The sequence below is a fragment of the Scleropages formosus genome, chromosome 24 (genome assembly GCF_900964775.1).
Source record: "Scleropages formosus chromosome 24, fSclFor1.1, whole genome shotgun sequence".
In the NCBI taxonomy this organism is placed as follows: domain Eukaryota; kingdom Metazoa; phylum Chordata; class Actinopteri; order Osteoglossiformes; family Osteoglossidae; genus Scleropages; species Scleropages formosus.
In genome coordinates this window covers 13,454,228-13,476,117 of record NC_041829.1, presented here as the reverse complement: position 1 = coordinate 13,476,117, position 21,890 = coordinate 13,454,228, and the positions used below count along the sequence as shown (strand labels likewise).

The 21,890-nt window shown below is 43.2% G+C and overlaps 1 protein-coding gene across 9 annotated transcripts in view; it reads right to left on the bottom strand.

Annotated features, from left to right (window-relative positions):
* The window catches only part of add3a (adducin 3 (gamma) a), a 74,528-nt gene that overhangs the window by 22,438 nt on the left and 30,200 nt on the right, over positions 1 to 21,890 (bottom strand). For 4 of the 9 annotated variants that reach the window (XM_029248595.1, XM_018726501.2, XM_018726498.2 and 1 more), the window contains one exon: positions 1,058 to 1,280. In XM_029248595.1, the coding sequence (XP_029104428.1) occupies positions 1,058 to 1,252 (195 nt within the window). In that variant the 5' untranslated portion in view covers positions 1,253 to 1,280. Of the gene's footprint in view, positions 1 to 1,057; positions 1,281 to 1,695; positions 1,797 to 3,699; positions 3,941 to 4,638; positions 4,900 to 21,890 lie in introns of those variants that run through there. The other 5 variants (XM_018726497.2, XM_018726503.2, XM_018726504.2 and 2 more) reach the window with 4 other exon arrangements.

Here is a 21,890-nt window from a genome sequence, read left to right as displayed (position 1 = left end):
CCAAAAATTCATCACTCCTGCAAGAATTTACGAGTCCGCTATCCCAGTAATTTTCTTTCTGGCGAGACGCATACTAACATTTCCCAGCCATACGACACTTCGAAACACGCTCTGCGCCGAGTCCGCCGTGTTGGAAGAGCGTCGGCTTCACGGTGCTCCGCGCACCCTTCTTAAAATTAGGCTGACTTTAAACACAGGCTTGTGACGGAGGCCTGAAAGCAACATGTCATTTGGGGGCTCGCCGTGAGGTAAACACAGCGCCGCAGCGTAAGGAGACGACGAACTCGTACAGTCCGGTTAAGATCTGAATCAGGGGGATGTTTTTGTTGTTGATCTGCAGTGGGTGAGTCAGGTGTGAGCGAGATCCTTTCCTGGCGTAATGGGTTGGACGCGATCGGCCTTCACCCTCTGCTATCGGGCCCCGATCCAATTTAGCGCGGTCGTTTTTAGCTACTTGGCATGTGCCCCTGCGATTCCGACAGTGCGGCGTACAGCAGAGGGGATGCGTTTACCACGAAACCCACACCAAGCACCTGATGGCAAGGAGGGCTGGCTGAAGGAATGTGGTGGACACTGGAGAGGGAGCAAATGGAATGTGGGACTTGACTCAAGTGTTGTCAGACACATGGTGAAAGAGAGACGGTTATGCAAATGTGTCCTATAGGGGGCAGTATGTGTAGTACAAACAGGCATTTCCATAAGTTAAGGGGACGGGTACTTGCATCCGAAGAACCGGCATCTCCGCAGCATAAGTACCCCGATTCAACATATAGTTCATCATCACATGACCGGTCTAATCGGGGAGGGGGGGGGTCAGGCCGTTCTTATGTTATCACTTTGTTTTTAACTTTTCTGATAAGCAGAAGGGGGTGTATAACAAAGACTGGTACCATGAAAATACTTTGCGTTAAGTCTTCAGAACCGCACACTGGAAAATAACTTGTTTTTTTTTTAAAAAATGGAGTCGTTCAACAATTTTGCTTTCACCCTCCAAAATTTCGGATATGTATTTTCATAGCCCAAACCCACGAGAGGCAGCACGGACGAGCAAACTCACGGGGCTCTGCAGGATCTGCGTCACTCTCTTCTTCTGCTCCATCATGTTGAAGTCCTGCCGCAGGTCAGGCGACATGTTGCGCAGACGCTGATACTCCGGGTCACTTTCGTCGATGCGGTCAAAGTAGCGCTCCTTGCTACCCACGCTGGGCGGGGGAGGGGTCGTCACCACCCCCTGGCTCGCATGTGCACTCATGCTTCGCTGCTCGTCCCTGGCGCTTCACCTGTAACGAGATACCGAGGGCCGGCGAGCGAGCGTTAGCCTGGGCCGCGCCTGTGTTTTGCCGCGGTGTATGAACACACGGTCGAGCGGGAAACGACTCGCCAGCAAAAGAGCCCCCGATGGGACCCGCCGATACGACAATCAAAATTAACATGACATTTTGCATCCACTTTGGGTTGAGGTGGGGTGACCACACCATCACCAATGAGTGTTATCGCTTTAGTCGCCTGCAAAAAAACGCTGAGAACGAAAGAAAAACGCATCAGAATCAACTACCGATGCAACGCAAAAAGCAGTGGTAGAGAAAGGAAAACAGGACACGTAAATGGCTATATTTCAGAAAAAGGATTTACTAGACTGATTATTTAGGAGCTCTGCTTTTGTGTTTTCTGTCAGTGTTAACAGGACAAGGCCACCTGATGACAGAGCTGAAGGGGGGAATCAAAATGCCGTCCGAACACAGTCCGTTCGCCCGACGGCTGAAAAGATGGTGGCGGCGGCTGGTGGGCCGCGGAGGGGCGGAGGGGCTCGTTCCTCCGGTCGACTTTCTCTCCGAGATCGCCTTTTATCTAAACCTCTGGGAACTTTAATTGGAGTTCGCCCCCCGAACCACCCGAGTCGTCTCGGCAGAGTTGGTGGTCTCAGCCCAGAGCAGAAATGCTGAGAGAAACTCAATTGTGCAAGGTCCATTGTAGAGCCGCTCTCTGGAGGTTAAGCCCCTGGTGCTTTAAAGGGCAACGGCAAAAAACACCGCGGTCCACCAGATGGTGTCTTATTTTGAACTTCACTGAGAAAAAGAGGGGCGGGAGGAACAGACTAGGTTAAACAAATTAATAAATAAAAATAAAGGTTTGGGGATTCATTCTCGACTACGCAGCATTTTGCCGAAAGACAAATTCCTCAGAGGTTGCGGTTGAAAGCTACGCGCAGCTTCCCTCTCGTATCGTGTCTTTTTGTCCCGGCGCCAGCCGGGGGAGGTTCTTTGCTTTGCCGCGCGTTGCTAAGCTGCTCATTCAGGTCAAATGCCACTTAAAGAGGTTTCAGATTAGCGGACGTGCAAACCCGGGCTTGCGTTAGCACGTTGGCAACCGCGGCGGCGGCAGTGGATTCTTCCTGCAGCCCAAAGAATCATTTCCTCCCCCTGAACTTCAGAGGAACTGGCATTACAGCGAGAAACAAACATCTGTCTCTGTGAGATGTTGCAATGAAGAGGCTTAAACTTAACGGGTCAACAACACCAGAAAGGGAAATGATGACCGATAAGATGTAGGCGGGGGGATGCTACAGAGGACAAGCTAGGCAAGAAAGGAGCAGACCCCCAATCCAGCTGACACACAACTTAACAGTGTGTCATGGAGTGTCGAGGACAGCATACACGCCGCACGGTAAAGTAACGGGAGCGGCAACAACTTGTCACTTCGCACAGGTGTGCTTGTGCTGCACCTGTTCTGTCAATAAGAAGCCGCTATCAGCAAAAGCAAAGAAACGGTCATCCGTTAATTTAAGTCACGTCAACGTCAACATGCCCGTGTGTTGAGAGCATCCATTTGCAGCGGAAATAACCAATTAATAACCGTGGTGCGGTGAGAGAGCTTCTGCATTGCCTTACATCATAAATGGGTAACTGCGCACACCACTTGCGAGAAAACCAACAAGTACGCTTGACGGATACCGAAATGTCTGGGATTTCATCCTGCAGTTTCTCAACCTTCCTGACTGTGAGGTGAAGGCTGGCAGGTTGAAAGGAATGGACAAGGGAATTAGCTCATTTGTCAACTTTTTTGGCACCACCTTCAAGAGATTTGTTTGTACAATGCAAATTAACCACGTGAACAGTAGATACACCAAGGAGGTTAACAGCAATCAGCTGTACATCATAAGTAAATAAAGTATTTATTCTGATGGATTCTGACAAACTTGACCGGATGTAAATAGGACCCATAAAAACCAATACGTAAAACACAAATACGATCCAAGGGGGGGGGGGAGCAACATTCCACAATAAAATTTAACGACGACAGCCCCTTTGTTTAGCAGAGTTATCAGCAATCTATTTTCAAGTATGTAGAGAAAGCGTAGAGGAAAAACACAGAAAACACAGAAGACCCCAGTTATCCTGCCCCGGTCACAAGATTCCCATTGCGTGTTAGTTCAATCAATGGCTTATTGTGCGGTACCATTAGCGGGTTATCGGCTCCTTCGAGAAAAAGTTCACAAAATCGTCCCGACGCAAAGATTCACTGCAAAACTGGCTGGACCAGACGCCTAAAACCGGAACCCCGGAGAAACTCAAACAGGCCCGTTTTAAACCCGCACCGATCGAGCACCCCGAAATCTCTGAACGAGAATAATTTGGCTGAAACACAAAACAAACACAAGCGATCTTCACGTGCACAATTATTTTCGTTCGCAACCTTTACCCCGCCTTCATCTCGACCGAAGTTGCTTCAAGGAAGCCTCGTCTTTTCTTAGCCGCCACCCCTATAATTAGCCCGGAGCAGTTTTTAGGTCAGGTTTCAAACCGAATGGCAACAATACCAGGAAAGAATCCATTCTAATTATAGACGAGAGTCTAGTTCGGACCACGCCGGACAAGTGTGCATGCTGAATAAACATTTGAAGTAAAGGGTAATGGAGCAAAACCCAGCGTGCGAGAGATAACGCCACACAGAATTCGCAAGTCTCGAAAACAGATGCAGGGCTCCGATTCTCCCCAATACGTCATCGGCAAAGGGCCGGCTGGGATTGGCATTAACGCACCCTTCCGGCCTCCAAAAACCCCGATGACGAAACCCTGCCGGATCAAAGGTGTTCCACGGTCACGATCTGGTCACCTGGAGGGAGGTTTCCGAAGAAAAGCCCCGGCAGCAAAAAAATAAATTCCAAATACACGCCTGGACTAAGTGGGTGTGACGGACACAGCGGCGCATAAATGAGATCTGCACCTCTTGCATATTCACCGTATTCCTGAGCACAGGACTCTGCAAATGCAAAGTGCTGTAAGGTATGACTCCTGAATATGAGTGCATTACCCAAAACCAGCTACCACAACAGGGAACCCTTGATGCATGGGAAAATTATTAATAAGGAGAGGGGGAAAAAAAAGAAAAAAAAGAAAAAAGGACATTTAAAACAAACCCCTGGCTAACAAACTGAGTATCACATTGACTGCCTTTGAATACAAAGAGATCATTGTGTGCTGCACTTGAAGAGTAGGGAACACGACGACTGTTGAAGAGTGGTACTGTACAGTCCAGGAGGACCGCTGATAGGTCCGTTCGTGGTACTGCGGTAATGTTACTTCGGCTTAAGATTCGAGCGTAATTCAAATAAACCCGAAGAAAAGTGAATGACCACACCTGTTCTGCGTTCCCTCTGAGGCTGTCATTGAGTCTACAGTCCCAGGTTGCGAGCCACGGTCTCCTCCGCTCCCACGTTTAACATGAGATCCAGAATGGCGGGCAAAAGCAAAACCCAGACCGGTTCATTCAGTCCTCCCTCTCGCACATCCTATTCCGTAGCATGAGCGCGCCGCCAGATAAGCGCTTTTGGTCTGCTGAGATTCCGGAGCGACGAGCTCCGCTGGGCTGGGCTGCGCTCCCCCGGCAAAGGATTTCAACAGCTGTGTGTGTGTGTGTGTGTGTGTAAGTGAGAGAGGTGGAGCGAGGGAGGAATGAGTGTGGGAGTGTTTGTGTGAAAAGAAGCTAAGGCATCATGTGACTTGAGTAATCCGCCCACCGTCGAGCGCTCATTGTTGCACGGCCAATGGAAACGCCGACACCGCCCATTGGGAGTACAGTTAAAAGGTCAGTTTTTCTGACGTCAATCTCTCTCCGCCACACTGATATGTTTTTAACTTTCCCTACTGAGGGGATAGTGTAATCCTGTTTCGAGGGTCTTAAATATTACATGACATTACACACACACCGTCTGAAACTGCTTGTCCCGAGCAGGGTCGCGGCGAGCCGGAGCCTAACCCGGCAACACAGGGCGAGAGGCCGGAGGGGGAGGGGAAACACCCGGGACGGGACGCCGGTCCATCGCAAGGCACCCCAAGCGGGACTCGCTTGGAGACCCCAGGCCCACCGGACAGCAGGACCCAGCCAAGCCCGTCGCGTCTCCGCGCCCCCCTTACACGACATTATTTCAAGTCAAATGCAAATTGTTGAAATTTAAAAACACTCTGCATTTCCAGACTTTTTCAACGATAGAGATTAAGAAATTTTATGTACCGCACATTCAATTAATTCAAAACCTAATAACAGCATTAATAGGTCTCAAACAGGAATGATTAGTAAAAACAAATTGACCAGTGTAAGTAGTTGGGTAAGTCTGATTGCCCACATTTCCTCTTGTTGTAATGTAGTGTATTGACAAACCGCCAGTTAGTAACACATCACTTCCTCCTTTGCTCTATGTCCATCAAAGCCAAGTGGGTCCCTCAGCTCAGACAAAAGGGGGGGGGGAGGAGAAATCCATTTGCCAAACATCTGAATAATTAATAAGCATTTTAAATGACAGACATTTCTTTTATTTTTTAGCTTATTATAAATCCACATCATCTAAAACAGTGATATTTAATCACATTCATTTCTCAATTCAAAGCTCCATATGGAAGAAGCAGAGCAATGACAAACGGCAACACTGCCTAGATTTTTTTCATAAATCCAATAAAAGACAGGTGGCGGGGTAAATCATACAGTAAAACACAAAGATTATTTTTTAGGTAAAGTAAAAGAAACCATCTGAATCGGAATGCTAGAGGTTACAGTTTAGCCAAAGGAACTTGTTTGCGGTTAGTGGGCGAGGCATTGCGGGTAGCACGGATGGAGCGGTGATGGAGCGGGCACGGCAGATCAGAGTGCATCAGCACCACGCGCCCTGTGGCGCGCAGACAAACCGGAAGAGCAGAGCTCCATCAATATTTAACCTGAACCACCGTGATCTCTTCACAGCCCTCACCGTGCGTCACAACGGCCCAGCGCTTGCTTATCTTGGAGGAGAGATGTGTGCACGTAGAGGCGCCTGCTGGATAAATGGCCAAGTGTGATTTGTGGATGAATAAGTGACTGGAGAGACAAGCAAGTGTCTTCATGTCACGGTTTGCCGACGCCAACTACCAAGATGAGGGCTAGTGCCACACACACACACACACACACACACACACACACACACACACACACACAACCCCAAGGTTCACAATACTAGTGACGCAGGCTGTGGCACACGGAGCTCTCCACCTGGCCAGGTTCACATGGATGTGTCAGAGAAGTGACATAAATGCCTTGTTAGGGTATCGTTAAATTGTCAAGGGTACGTAACCACCAAGCCATTTACAGCTATCATTTTCAACATAATGAGGCGGAATAAATCAGCGGAATGAGATTGAGGGTTCACACAATTCACGCCATCAGTTCAAGTATAACACTGACACCGGATGCAGTCAATAGTACGAGGGCTTTGGAATGTTTTTGCCGTCGTCCTCCAGCTCCGTCTGTGGCCTTCAGAGTAATTATTTAGACAGGAGAACCACACCCCCGCAGGCACTCCTCATATAAATCGGTCGCCCGCTGAAAGACATCTGTAGTCCGGGACTTTTGCGACCATCATCGCCCGCTGCTCTCACTGAGCTGTCATCCTGAACTCAAAGCCTTCAGAACCTCAAACAGAGCCATAGAAATGACTGCAACCCCTTTCATACCAATACATTTCAGTAGCTTTTCTCTGGAGGTCTTCAGATATTTCCTTTGAGAGTGGCAAGATGTCCCTCTGTCAGTCTCTGTTTCGCTAACTTTATTTTTTGCCAGTAAAGATTTAAGTTGTTGAAAATTTCATTTGATAGGGCTGGAACAAATCAGGCCTGATCATATTGAATGAGACTAATTATTACCTTAATTAGGTTGAATAAAAGTTAGGAGGCAATTGTTTTCTTTTATTGCACATTTCATTATCTTCCACTAGGAAATTACATAAAAACAACGCACTTAACTCGATTAGCTGGTTGTAATTTGTTCATGAAAACTGACTCGACATTGCAAAACCAGATAATCAAATTACTAAATCCATTATTTCTTATGGGCAAAAATTCCAGTTTCTCAAGCCTACCCCAAACGCACCCAAAAAGGATGCCTGTTACCAATCCCACAGCAAAAAAGTTGTGACACATTGAAACAAAAATGTTATTTCTTTTTTTTTTTCAATAGGTGCATATAGTTATGGTAGAAGTAAAGGAGGAGGGACAACGTCTTCATCAGTCTTTATTTAAACTCAGCCCAGCAAGGGGAGAAATGGAGAAAATAGTCAGCTAAATTAAATAATAAAAGCATTGAACCTGCCATGTCAGTTTAATATTAGACAAAATAATCTATGGCTGTGATTAGTTGAGAAGTTAATAGGATGTTGTTCACCCATGTACCTTATTCTAAGCATGTTTAGTTATGTAATTTACTGTATTCAATATTTATCTTAATTATTCCCACAAATGTTTATTCCATATTCCTTTTGGTGCTGTTGTGCTGAATGACTTGCTCTAAACCTACAACCAGGGAGGAGAGTTGTGTTGTCAGGACGGATCTATGTAGGGTTCGCTACGTAACACGTGTGGCTGTACTGTCTGGTGCTTCTTTGTCAGGATCACACAAAGGACAGACAGAGAAGTAATGTGATTGTTTAAGAGGCAAAAATTACATACCCAATTATTTGCTCATTGTATGAGAAAATGGTATATGTTATTATACTGTATGTATTATAGCAGTTATTCATTGTACATGACCCATGTATGGGTGTACGCTATACAGTTGTGCCCAGCTGTGTTTCACACTACACTGCGTCATTGCTCAACCAGGAAACAGGAACACACAATGAGCACTAACAGCTGAGGGCAGCTAACCCGTGTTCTTTACATTTATGTTCCCTGTGACAGCCACACTGCAGAGAGCAGCCTCAGTCGGTTATTTCCTCCACAGGGAGCCAAGGGACAGTGCCAAGTGGCTTCATCTTAGGATACTCATCTGCTTGGGATACCCTACAGCAGTCTTTTGAACGTTCAGATAAACACCTTGTTGCCAAGTAGGGTCAACCTTGTTATGACATCTATATAACATCTGCAATAAACATGGGAATAAAAACCTCCCATTAAGTACTAAAGGTAAACATAAAGCCACAGCATCTATGTCTCTCAAGGTTGTGGCAAGGGGGTAAAAACTCCAAGATATCAGTCATCAGGGTAGCGATGGAGAAAATCTGTTGACAAACTCCACAGTGATGGCATCCCAACATGAAAACTCCGGTGCTACAGAGAATGAGGAGGAACACTATGATGCAGTGAGAGTTCACATGGACTCAATGAACAATCCCAAAAAGGGAAGCCATAAAGATTAACACTTAAAGGTCTGGCTGGCTTCCACGGGAAAGCTTCGGTGGAATAAAATTCAAAGAACACAAATGGGCCTGAACGTAAAACACTTGGCCTCAAAGGCTTAGGTTCCCAACCATAAAACAACCTCCCCACCCCTCCAGGCCTAGGAGTCAATCTCTCACTCAAAGCTAATTTCTTAATCAAGTGGTCATTAAATATGGGTCACTTACACACAGACTTGAAAAATGTTCCAATTGGTGTCATAATTCCAGAAACTATAGCCATTTTCTCCTCTCCAAAAGTTGACATGAATTACATACTGATTGAAAACATTTTCCCCATTTTAAATCTTGAAGTTGATGGGTTGCTGATGAGTACTTTCACTTAGGATGGAGACCACGTTTCACACAAATAACCCAGACTATTAATTCTTTGATTAACATAAGGCATGTCTTTCTAAAACACAGCTGTGTATACCTAACATTAGTTGTATGTGAATAGCATATGCAAGACACACTGTAGACTTCAAACTGTCCCCTAGACATATAAAACTAAAATGATGCACGATAACCCACATTTACTTCGGCAATCCGATTGACAAACCAACGTCAAACGAATTCACCCGTCAAAACATTAAGGATTTCAATTTCAAGTTTGGGCTTCAAAACCAAACTGTTACCATGGTGATAGGAAATCATTTAGAGAGGCTTGACTGGCTGTGTAGCAGTGATACTTCTATTAGAGGAAAGCATGTCATGAGTTATCTCCAAGGAGGAGCACCTGTTGCTTAAAAAAAAAAAAAAAATCTGTAGCTGAAGGCAGATGCAAAAACAGAATTCAGAGGGATTCTTATACCACGTTGGAGGACGGCAACAAAACCTTCAGTGGGAGTTAATGTTTAATTATATGTTCTGCTTTTTATTGCCCGGAACACTGCAGCCACTGTGCAGCCGCGCTTGTGCCAGCCCCTCAAAAGTGCAATAACACACACCACACACACACCCACACCCACACCCACCCTTGTGCAACAACAGAAAGTGCTGCTTGAATGTTCACTCTATAGTTTGCTCTTTAAGATTGAGGAAGGAGTGGAGCCTCAAGTTCAAGCGAGAGTCACATTCTTCAGTAGAGATGCCGGCAAAGGACACTTCTTTGAAAAATACCACCAACACCCCCATGTCCTCATTGAAGGACCACAATGAAATCAGGTGCAGCTTTTTATAGATTCGATATAAAGAGCACTCCGCAAAGAGACAGACATAACCTGAACACTATCATGTTAAGGTGGAGCTTATTAGGATCTTTCAGTGTGGATCAAACACAAACCACATAAGTATCTGGATAAACACAATGGAAAACCAAATGAATACTGAAAATAAAATAAAAAACAGAACACAATACAATTACTGGCGATAATATGCAAACAGAACCTCACCGTGCAGCATTTACATCTTTACTGTAGAAACAACAGTAAGCTTTTGGAATTTGGTTTTTAAAGTCCACAGAACAAGAGGTAATGCAAATACATACACATACAGGTTCCAGCAGGGTGAAAACACACCACCGCATACTTCAAGACGCACTACTAAATAAACCAGTGTGCTTCAACATAAGGAGGAGTTTGCAACATCTCCTGTACATTCTGACCTCTAGGTAAATGTTGACAGTATTGTGAATTTAAAAAAATGACAAAATATGCAATTTCTTTTCAAATCAAGTATGTCCATATAATAAAAATGGAAGCCAAAGGTGCAGCAGTTTCAAAAAAATATATTTTATCTCCTCAAGCTCAGTAACATCTCATAGCAAAGTATTCCTTGCATGCATAAAGCATATCCAAAGAGACGTGGTACACACACACACACGAACTGCTGCAGAGATTTGGCTGCCCTATACTGTAGTTTTAGAGAAAAAGGAGGGAAAAAAAAAGCATAGTCAAAGTTAAGCTGCAGGCATTGCTAGGCATGTTGTAAAATTAGTAAAATGTATTTCAGCTTTGCCCAACATGTTTAAGTTCAACCTGAACAGCAGGAAAGAGTCAAGGCCATAGGAAGCAGGAACTGTGGTTAACATCACTAACACACAAATATCACTTCCTGAGAAATCTTTTCCTCCCCAATATAAAACCCTCCTCCCCCAAAATGACCGGATGCACCTTAACGGATAAATGAGAAACAAGAAAACGTATTCTTGGAACTAGAGCAAGAGGTTTGTCATAATGCGCTGTACAGAAAAGACTTAAAGTCAGCACCCATATCACCAATGTGAAGGTCTGTTTTGCATGAGCTTATAGAGTTTGGTCATCGTTTCAATTTGGTGGTTAACATTGTTTTTTGAGCCTGGGTCTCTGCTATATAGGAAGCTACTGTTTTTCGGTGTAAGAACATTGAAGAATCACTTGAAACAGTGTTTTTGTAGGACATGATTTGCTTATGAATAAGTAGTTTTATCCTTACTAGTGGTGGAGAGGATCCTGTATGCTCATTCACACAGAGAAAGTACTGATTCATATAGTGAGAAATTTTACGACATACATTTTGCTCTGCGTCACATTTGCCTTATATATCAATTAAATCAGTATTGCTTTAAGACAAAGAGGTGCATTGTGCAGAAAGGGAGCACAGTGGGGAAATTCAAGCTGTAACCTAGTGATGGCCTATGAATAGTAAGAATATCAAAAAGACATCTTGATGAGAAAATTAAAGCATAAGCTTAGGTGCTAGAATCCCAACTTTATACAATCAGAAAAAAGGAAAGGGCAGCTCTTAAACTTTTCAAAGCAATAAATTTAATCCGCACAAAACTTGTATTGCAGCAAAGTACCTTCATCAGTGTGCAGGTACGTTACATAAAGAGAGACAACTATACAGTGTACTGGGCAAATAGCTGGATATGGAGTCTTAATTGTTAACAGTGTCTGAATTCAGACATTGAGTGGCAGACATACAAAGGAAACAAGAACAGAACCTTGATGACCATAACAACTTAATAGATGAAAAAAATAAAGACAAACAGAAAATAAAGACATTTTACTGAGCCCATTTGGTGATTTGGTTTCCTGCGCTTTGAATAAAGAACATGCATGTTGATTAAGGCAGTTAGTAGAAATGAGTCTTTTGAGCAAATTAAATTTATTGCCTCAAAGTTTGAACATGCTGCTATCCCATCGGTTTTTTCTAGCCATCTATAAACTGTGTAAAAAATTTTTTTAAACTGTGTACCAAGTAAATATAAAATATGAATACTATTTACACTATTTATAGCAAGTAGTGAACAGGAACCAGAAGTCATGTTGAGCAATGGCATCTCTCTCAATTTTAATCCCTTGACAACAACAAAAAACACAAATATACAGATCATCATTTATGTGTCCATGTCATTTTGATGGGAACAAAAGAAAAGCTGCAAAGCAGATTTACCATTGACGTTTGAGGATCAAGGACAAAGCAGCACGTGAATTTGTAACACTGTTGATCAGCACAGAATTACATGGCAAGCATGTAATTGTCATAAATAATTAGCACGTGATTCGTAAAATTCATGGTTCATCACTGAATGAGAATTTTTACTGCATTGGGATTCCTGCTAGTCTGGCCAATTTTGGCTGCTCTTTTAGAAGCCAAACTCAACATGTGGAACATGAGAATGTAAATAAACAAAAAAAACAAACAAATATTAAAGCATAAATAATAAGGGAATTAGGGTGGAAACGAAAGCAATAAGCTAAAGAGTCTGGTTACAAATCAGCAATGGCATGAAATCCAACAAAGATACTGTCTAAATAAACAAGTAGTAAACACTGTAATAAACATCACAAGGGGAACCTTCAGCAAGAGCTTGGAGGTCTTCTGAAGAACGAAGTACAGCTGCAAGACAGCATCAGGAAAGAGAAGACAAGACGATAAGATCTTGTCACAGCTGGACCCTGGCATCAAGTGAAACAAAGACCATGCACTGTACCACCAAGTTCCTGGTCTCTCCATTCATACCATGCCTTTACATTATTCACACAATAGCAAATTACTTTAACTTAAAATACTTCAGAAAACATATCCAGCTGCATGTTCCCAGATTGGAATCCTTAATGACAAACTAGTTACTGTTCAACCACTTGGTGCAAAATTGCAATTTGATAGGTGAGGCACGGACCTTATGCGGAGCAAAACTGATTAGTTCTCATGAAGAATTCAACCTGCTAGCATTGACAGAAAAAAGTAGTAATGGGAAAATTTATTGCCATCGAATATTTAGAAGGTCAAACCACCAATAACCTGACACCAGTAAGTTCACAACAAGGAGGGGAAAATCATACCCTCATCAGAAAAATGGACTGAAAGCCAGAAGCTGTATGAATTATTAGATTTAATCAATTCAATTTAGTCTTGGAAGACTATTGAGGGGGGAAAAAAAACCCCCCACAGACCTCAAATCCTTGAGCTATGACCAAAAACCTCTGCACTGGGAAAACTTCTATTGAACTCTGGAAACAGGTTCAATAATTCAAGGAACTAGCTCCTTGGGTGGGAACCACAGTCTGGACCACACACTCCACTGCTGTGGCCAGTCTTTGGAGACCCTCAGCCAAGACAACAAGTTCATTCAGGCCTCAGAATGCCAACAAAATGGAGCCAACTCAATAAATGATGACAACACGCTACATTGTAGGGCTCTGCTTTGCTAGCAATGTTCTGTCACTGAGGACAAAATGAGGAGAATGAAGGCAATGCACTCATTCACTAAGCACTGAGTACTTTTGTGCACCCAGGAGTTGAGATTACATCCTCCAAAGCTCCCTTTGGTTTTTCTGTGAATGTCAAAAACTTGAAAGAGCTGTAAAAGTGGTTTGAGAAATCCTGTGGGTAACAATAAAAATCAGCCAGAGTAGCTTATTAAAAATGTTTATGATTGAAGTAAACCTAACCACATCACTATCACAAACTTACAAAGTACACCACTGGGAAGAAAAAAAAAAAAAGACAATGTGACTTGTTCTAGGAGCCCCCCCCCCAGCCTTCGTTTGGGAAAATAGAAGTTCAGGGCAACACTGACCCATGACAAGCAGGATACCCTAAAATAACAACAAATGGGTAAGGGGGAAAAAACACCACTTTCATTTCCCGGCCATGCAAAATATATATATATATATATCTGTATAAGGAAAAGGTACAACTATATTATATATATAAGGCATGCCCGAAAGTCAAAGTGTCCTGACAGCTTTTGCCTAGGATGATTCAGACTGCCACACAGTACAGCTTTTATCCTGGGTGAGATGGAGGGGTATGAAGAAGACCGAAGGGGTCCCTGTGAATAATCTTTTCAACAATGCCAGGAAACTGCATGGAGTCTTAGAGGTAAGCTGGATGTGGGACGTGCGGCCGACAACCAAGAGCAGAATGTTTTCACTGCAGAACTGTCTGACAACCCCCACCCTAGTACCAATACGCCCCTTCCTCCCACGTTCCCACATCTGCACTGTAGTTGTCAACTCCATGGTTCCCATGGAAACCTAAAACAAACACCCAAGGCACAAGCCTCTTCCTCATGGAGTCAATAAAGGGTGGCCCTTTGAGAGCAAAGGAGGGAGGGTCTCCCTGGCCAGATGTTTTACGTTATCAAAGGAGGTACCTTTCAGAAAAGGGACAAATATGTTTGGATCCTTTATGAAAGACAATAGATCAAAAAAACCACAAGCTCTATCTGCTGTATCTTTCAGGATGGAATAATCAAATTACTTTACTGCTCAACATCTGAGCTTTGCCATTATACATGTCCCACAAAAATTAATGAAAAGCTCTAGAATTAAGTAATTCAAATGTGAAAATAACCTGGACTTACCTCTCAAGAGTCTGGTTTAAAGGTGAACCCTGTGGACAAACCCCCTGCAGAGGACAACCACAAAGCACACAGAGCTCAAGGTAGTAGAGGGTCAGATTTCACAACAGAAAAACTGGTCCTCTTGTCCCACAATTGGGAGTTTCTCAAGAAATAAGAGAAACCATGCAGAAACCATGCCCAGCTCTCTTCTTTTCTTCCCTTGCTGCTACAGGTGTATCCTCTTGTATTGGTGTCTGCCCCTCAGACATCTCTGGCTGAATGACTGATCAACTACAAGTCAACGTCACCTTTAAACTACATCCACGTGTCGGGAAATCTAGCAAACTGAAAAACCCCCTCAATCGTAGCTCTTATTTTCTCTGGGTTGTACAATACCTTGAAGCATGCAATACCAATGTCTGCAAAATGAATTTAGGTATGCTTTTTTGGGAGAAATTAAACCACTAAATACTACACAATGCTAGCAATCCAGAATGGAATAAAGCATAAAATTAAACAATGAGTGTCTCGTGCACTGTGAATAAATGTTATTTTTTAAATAAAGAATGGAATTCAAGTTTAATTCCACCTTAAGAAATGCCAGCTCCACCCAACTGACGTTAGACATTGTGATATATCTGTTGTCACTATACTGGGAGGCAAACATAACAGGGTACTGTTTGGCTAGATTTCAACATCAATCCTACCAACCAAGCTTTTCCTGAAGTCTCTGGGAATGAAGGAGTAATAAATCTTAAGACTTTACTTGTCACCACAAGAAGAAGGGTAAGAGAAAAAAGTACATTTAACAATTCATAACTTGTTGGAAACAATGTACTTTCACACTGTACTCACCTGGAGAAAGTTTTCTAATCTTTAGGGCTTCAGTACAAATGTTTGAGGCCTACAGAAATCCTGAAATCTATTAGGACAGGGAGTGAAAACCTCTAATACAGTACTATGACAGCAAGTCTGAGTCTAGAGCCTACAGGATGATTTTAATAAGGAAATATGCTGCTGTATAAATTATTAAAGATCAAGACATTCAAAAACAAAAAATTAGTTTAAGAATGACCTAATCACATCATCCAATGGAAATTGAGACCATCACGGCCAAGGTTTTAGAGAACTCCAATATCCCTCAGACATTCAGTCCCAAATTAACCAAAGAGATACACTGGAAGCTCAAAAGGTAGAGAACAGCCTCGGACACTGTAAAAGTTCAACTGAATTGAAGTCCACCGGAAACCCCATCAGCATTTCTCCCACTAATTGATCACTGTTGTGAAGGACCCTGGGATGCCGTAAACCAAGATAAAGTGTTGATCTTATGGGGTGCCGGAACTGTGGCATAGTTCAAGGGCTCATATGTTGTACTGGACCACTCTCAGTCCTGGCATTGGCGTAATGATGTCTATTCAAGCATCCCAAGCAGAGCATGAATAATGCACAAAAACACATCCCAGAGATGGACTCTACACATTTAGCATTAAAAACTCGTTGGGATTCTAGCTATATCACTGAAAATGAAAAAGTTTGGAAGCCATAACAAAAGGTTTCATGCACCAGCTAGAACACTGTTGGCCTGATTGCTGCCCAAATTGTGGGGGGTACTTGGGGGTTTCAAGCCCTCTACTGGAAGAGGAAGCAGTCCTGGGGGCTGTTGGCTTAGCTACAACAGCTGCTTCTGAAGACTTCTAAATGTCCATTGTTTGCCAGTTGCTCGAAGAGACAAAGTGAAAAATGGCACTTCCTGACAGGAAGTGAGATCCCATGAAGGCCTCTGGGCCTCAGGCCAGGATTCTCCTCTCAACTGGGACAGCGGGGAAACGAGTATCTAGTGTGTGGGTTGGTTGGGCAGCATCCAATTGGGGGTGGTGTAATGGTCAACAATAAAGGACATTAAGAACAGTTAAATTACAGTTATTACAAGATGACACACTCATTTGCTTAGGAGAGATCTTCATCTTGCAACTGGAAACAATCATCCACTTACACAGGTTGATGTTTACTGAAACTATGTTTCTCAGTGTTCCATTTGCAGTTTCTCTCTTGCAATGTGCTTGCCACTAACAAATACCATTTGATACCAATATTTTTGCACATTTTGAACTTATCAACCAAACCTTTGGCACTAGTCTACTTCTTATACCAAGAAGGGATTGAGATATTATGATCCCCTCAACCTCAAGACTCAGCCTTGGACTAGTGATGGCTCAATTGCAGAGGGGATGGGGATAGAACACTACTCCTGTTTGAGAAGGCTTGAATTCATAATTCAAACAACACTGAACCGCAAAGAAGGACAGTCTGAAGAGCTGGGGAGGACCTTAAATCCTTCCTGTCTGGGTCAAGGCTCAGAAGGACCACCCTTGCTCACTTTTGACCCTCAGACTGGCTCCCTTCCAAACCAGCCCTGCTAAACCTCCCACACACTGTGACTACCCTGTGATCTTCTGGATGAAGTCTTGGGGGGGCGAAATTCCCTTGCACGTTGCTTTAAGCCATAGGTCCTGTCTTCAAATTAATCTTCCTCTTTCATCCCTATTGTGAGGACAGAGAATTAGTTTAACTCTCCACTTGTTTCCTTGTCCCACCTTCAAACCAGAAAAGGATCCTCTTGTTGTCACAGTGCTCCACCTGAAGTCCACAGTGAAAGACTGAATGCCTTTTCTTGAGCTCTACATCTGAACAGATAGGACGTGCATTGCTGCTTACCGCTGATGGATTTGGGAAAACTCATAGCTGGAAAGAGAAACCTTCTAATCCTTCCACATCAAGCTTGACACCCAGAACTAAGAAGCCCTGCTTGCCTTAGTAGGCCCAAGAGTTGAGATGGTGTTCATGAAACCTTCTCTCACTTAATGACTATGACTGAAGTTCTGCTGAGGGCCATCCAATTCAGTTCACTGCTAGGCAGACACAATCAGGGTACTTAAGACTTATCAAAATTCCCCATTTGGGAGCTGCGTTAAGACCAATATTGCTTCAAATGTGTAGACCCCTGTCAGGACTCAAATGACTACTCAAAATGCCTTTTGATTTTAAAAATACAAATGTGATATTGTCTCTGTGAGACATGAGTGCAAAATTCATCCACAAAGACTACACAAAGCACAGTAAATGTTATGCACACAACAAAAAAGTGAAAAGAAAGTCCCAAAGCAAAACCTACGATTACTGCAGTTTTTTTACAGGACAGTTTGAAAGTCTGAAGCTCACTTCAGTTAAGTAGTTAAGATTATACACATCGAAAGCAATTCCTAACGAAAGCATGCTGTTCAGGTGGCATGGAGGGTCGCGATGCAAAGCCCTCAGAGTTTGGCAGCAGTGCAGTGATATCACAGAAGCTTCACAGGTTTTAGTTACCTCACCATTAATCTCATACCTGCTGCAGCAGGCACAATTACAGGAGACTCGAAGTACAGAAGCCAATCTTGCAGACTTTCACAAATAACCAGTCCTTTTAGAGGCATGGGAAATTAATATTATTTCAGTTTTGCAGACTGATACTTGATCTATGTGGAGGGCATTTTATGAGATCCACTTTAATGTCTGGCCAGGACAAGCCTGTCCATGACTTTCCTGCTTCCATTCAGAACGGTGCAGTGCTGAAGGGTGTGAAGACTTCACGGTGGGGGAGGGAAAGAAGTTTTTTGCTGTAAAATGAACACAAACGGCAACTCTTGTAAAGCACCTTGCTTTCATGGCTACTTTTGGAGTACCACTCCCCCAGAATTACATACCTACTTTCTGTTTTAAAAATCAGTCTCTGAGACAGTGCGTGGGTTTTGGGTTTAGACCCAGTGAAAGAATCCAACATTTCCACATTTTGCAATCCAATACAGGATTTATTATTCCTGAAATTGAGATAGAGCAAGTCTGCTTTTCAATAGGCCAAACTTCCTGTTGGGTAGGAATCAAACACTAGGGATTTTTTTTAGTTGATTAAAGGACTTTTTTCATTATGGTGCTGAAAAACAAACAAAAAGCAAGACACATTAACAGCAAAGTAAATAAAAAAAAAAATAAAAAATAATTGTTACCCTTGAATACAAGGATAAAACAACTTCAGCCTCAGTGTGAGAACTTATTTGCTCAACAAGGGCATCTAAAGTCAAGAGGAAGAGAAATTATGAGGAGGGAAAAAAAAAAAAAAAAAAAAAAAGCATGACCTTAGGCTTTGGATTCACAAGAAAGATGTCCAGACACCCCTCAGCCATCCAGGGCAAATACATTTTTCTGTCTGCCTCAATGAGCTTGTGAAGTTCTCAGAGGACATCCAGCATAATTCAGCCTTAGAGTGAAGGACAGCGCAGCATTCCTGGTGTCAGCCAGCACGCGGAAAAGTAAACAAGCGTCCACATGTCAGATAGGAATTTTAATCACTTCCATAACTCCAGGTTGCATGCCAAACTCGAGGGGCGTTCTGGGAACCACATAACAAATGTGCAACGTATTGCTTTAATGAAGAGCCTTAACTTCTGAAGCACCTAGCAGATGACCGCAACAACCAGAACAAGACTAATAATTTCTATAAAGTACACAGATCATCAGTGCTGCTCCTGATGTTAATTCCATACTTTTAGGTTCTGGTTTAACATGCATAAATTGCAGAAGAACCCCGTTCTGGTGTCCTAAATATCGGGTTGCCGGGGATTTATCGGCTCTGGGACATCTAACGTATTATTATAAAATGCCATCTAAGGCAACTGTGCCACATGTACAGAGGCTGAAATGGTACCCAAGAAGGATTCTACGCAACAAATCTTGGTCCTTTCAAAGCATTAACCAAACAAAACTCTTGTGTGCAATATGTGGAAAAGAGGAACGTTTTTTGGAAGAAGACTGATACAAAACTTTCAAAAACCAGAAACCTAGAACTGTAACACTTAAGGTTTCTAAAAAGTTTCCAAAAGGTCTTTCTACAGGTAAAAAATCTAGATCATGACTATGAGATCTGCTCATGAAAACAGAGAGCCAACAAATCCTGGATGCTAATACTATTATGAGCATCCATGATGAAAATCACCTAACCTCAAGCCATCCTAAGCAATTATTATGAATTAAATACATAGATATGGCTTGATGCATTAAAGGTAAAGCCATTACAACTTGACTTATGCACACCACAGCATTATTTAAAAAAAAAAAAAAAAAAAAAAAGCATACTTTTCAGTAGATCTTCTGAATGAGCGATCGAAGACTGTATTTAAGGACATGCCTGGAGGCATGGGCAGTGCTGCAAGCCATCCATCTTGGCCTGACAGCAAGTGAACCTGCACACCAGGCAGGAAACTGAGCCAGCATAAAATCAGGTGAACACTGCTGAAGTCCCATCTACTTGTGACAGCGGCAAAAGCACACTAGCACATTTACATTTCAATAGACATTTTACAGTGATGAAAAACACAAGTAACAGAAGAACATTGAATGTAATAACAGAGATCAGTTGATCACTTAATAAAAAAGAAGGTACGGATATCAATATGAGTAACCAGTATCAAGAGCAGCACTCATGAAGCCTAGGGTAAGAAAGAAGTAAAATCCCATTGGGAAGTTCTACTCATATTGAAAAACCAAATGTTTCTACAAAGATACTTGAGAGAGGTAAATGGAGAGATGGGCTGGGAATGGAAGGGGGGGGAAACCACACCCAAACATACAGAGAATAAATGTTTGGATTTTCGACTTTTCTTGGATTTGGCCTCTATTTTTGTTTTTCTTTGTCCCCCCTCGCAGAACAGCTGTGGAGGAAATGACAATGCTAGGAAAAACAACAGCCAGCGTGGCTCTGCAGTTAATAACCCCTGGTCCCCATCTGGATGGTCCTAGGGAAAGTGTGGGTGTTTCCACGACCGATGCTGGAGAGGCGTAGTGCGAATGCTAGCCCACACCCATCCAAGCTCTGATGCAACAGGAATCCATGTAAGTTTCTGGGGAACTACAAATCCTGAATTAAAACCAGGCCTGTTGGGCTGTGTCACATGTCCCCCACGGCGGGTCAGCGGCTGCTCACAAGGACGTCGACCGGGTTTGGGCCTCTTCGTTCCTCCTCAAATCTGGGAACCGAACGCTGCTTACTTTTTCTGCTTGTAAGATGGCTGCATGTTTTGTTTGGTCCTGTCTGTATGCAAGATGATGTACTCATCTGAACTACTGTCCGCTTGCCCTCCTGACAACAACAAGTAAAGTCTCGCTGTGCTGTTTACCATGCCAATGGCATCAATAGCTTTCCACCATACATATGTAATATATTTAGAACAGGACAGAAGAGCTTATATAACTGTACATCCAATAACACTGGCCCAAAAAATTGGCCTCTTACCACTCAATGTCAAAATGTCAGTTACCCAACTACAGAACTGTCTGATCATCTGACAGTCACACAAAAATACAGAAGCAAATGCAGGTCAAGACACTGTGACCAACATTTACATGTGTACTAAGTAAATATGCAGTCCATGCAGTTTTGACATTTCAGAAGTATTATGTCGAACTAAACCAATTCAAACAGTTCATATTCTCGATGGAGGCCTTTGGATGCTCATTTCCGCCAGGCTTCTGTTCCCGGGGACTCACGGCAAGCACATTCCAAGTGCTACAAAGAAAGCAGATATGGAGGCCTGAGGGCAGTCCAAAGGAGCAGCTTTCACGTGGCAATCACACGCGGCTCGGCTCGGCAGAGGTACGCTACGAACGTCGGCGTTTGGTGGGCCGAGGACGGCGTGCCGTCTGCCTCAAAGCAGTCTTCTACGCACAGACACCACTTCAAACTAGACACACAAACAAGAAGCCCACCCACCTTAGAGCAGTCCCACATTAAAACTGAACTTGATTTACAGCCAAAAACCTAATGGCTCGAATCACACAAGCTTGTTATAATAGCTTTGCGAGCAGCCAGAAGACCTCAGGAAGAAAATACTAGTAGAGAATATGGATTTTAAAGGTAGAACCTCTGAAAAGGGAACACACAGTATCCTCATGATAAACACAAACAGCCTTTGCACATTATATGCATGAGTCTTTTAAATGATGTAACTTGAGCAAAATTTGAGCCTCTATGAATCCAAAGAAGCACCCTGGCTCATTGGATAAACTGTGGGCCAAAACATATACATAACACTGAGGTCAGCCACTCCGCACTCTACTTATTGAAGAGGAAATGGAACATCTGTCCTCTTCATACTCATGAGGTCAACGAAAGCGATACCCTTCCTCCCACATCCTCATCCTCCAGTGGTGCTGCTCTCCACTTTGCCTTTTTCCATTAGCGAGGACTGCGAATGTCATATCTATTGGGCAGGATGTCCTACAGAGGAAACTGTGACATAAGTAGAGTTGTGAGATCCAGGAACTTCCAGGAAAACAGGTCTCCGAAGGCCAGTTCTTCCTTTAAGCATTGTATGTGCCAAAGCATACGTCAGAGCATTGGTT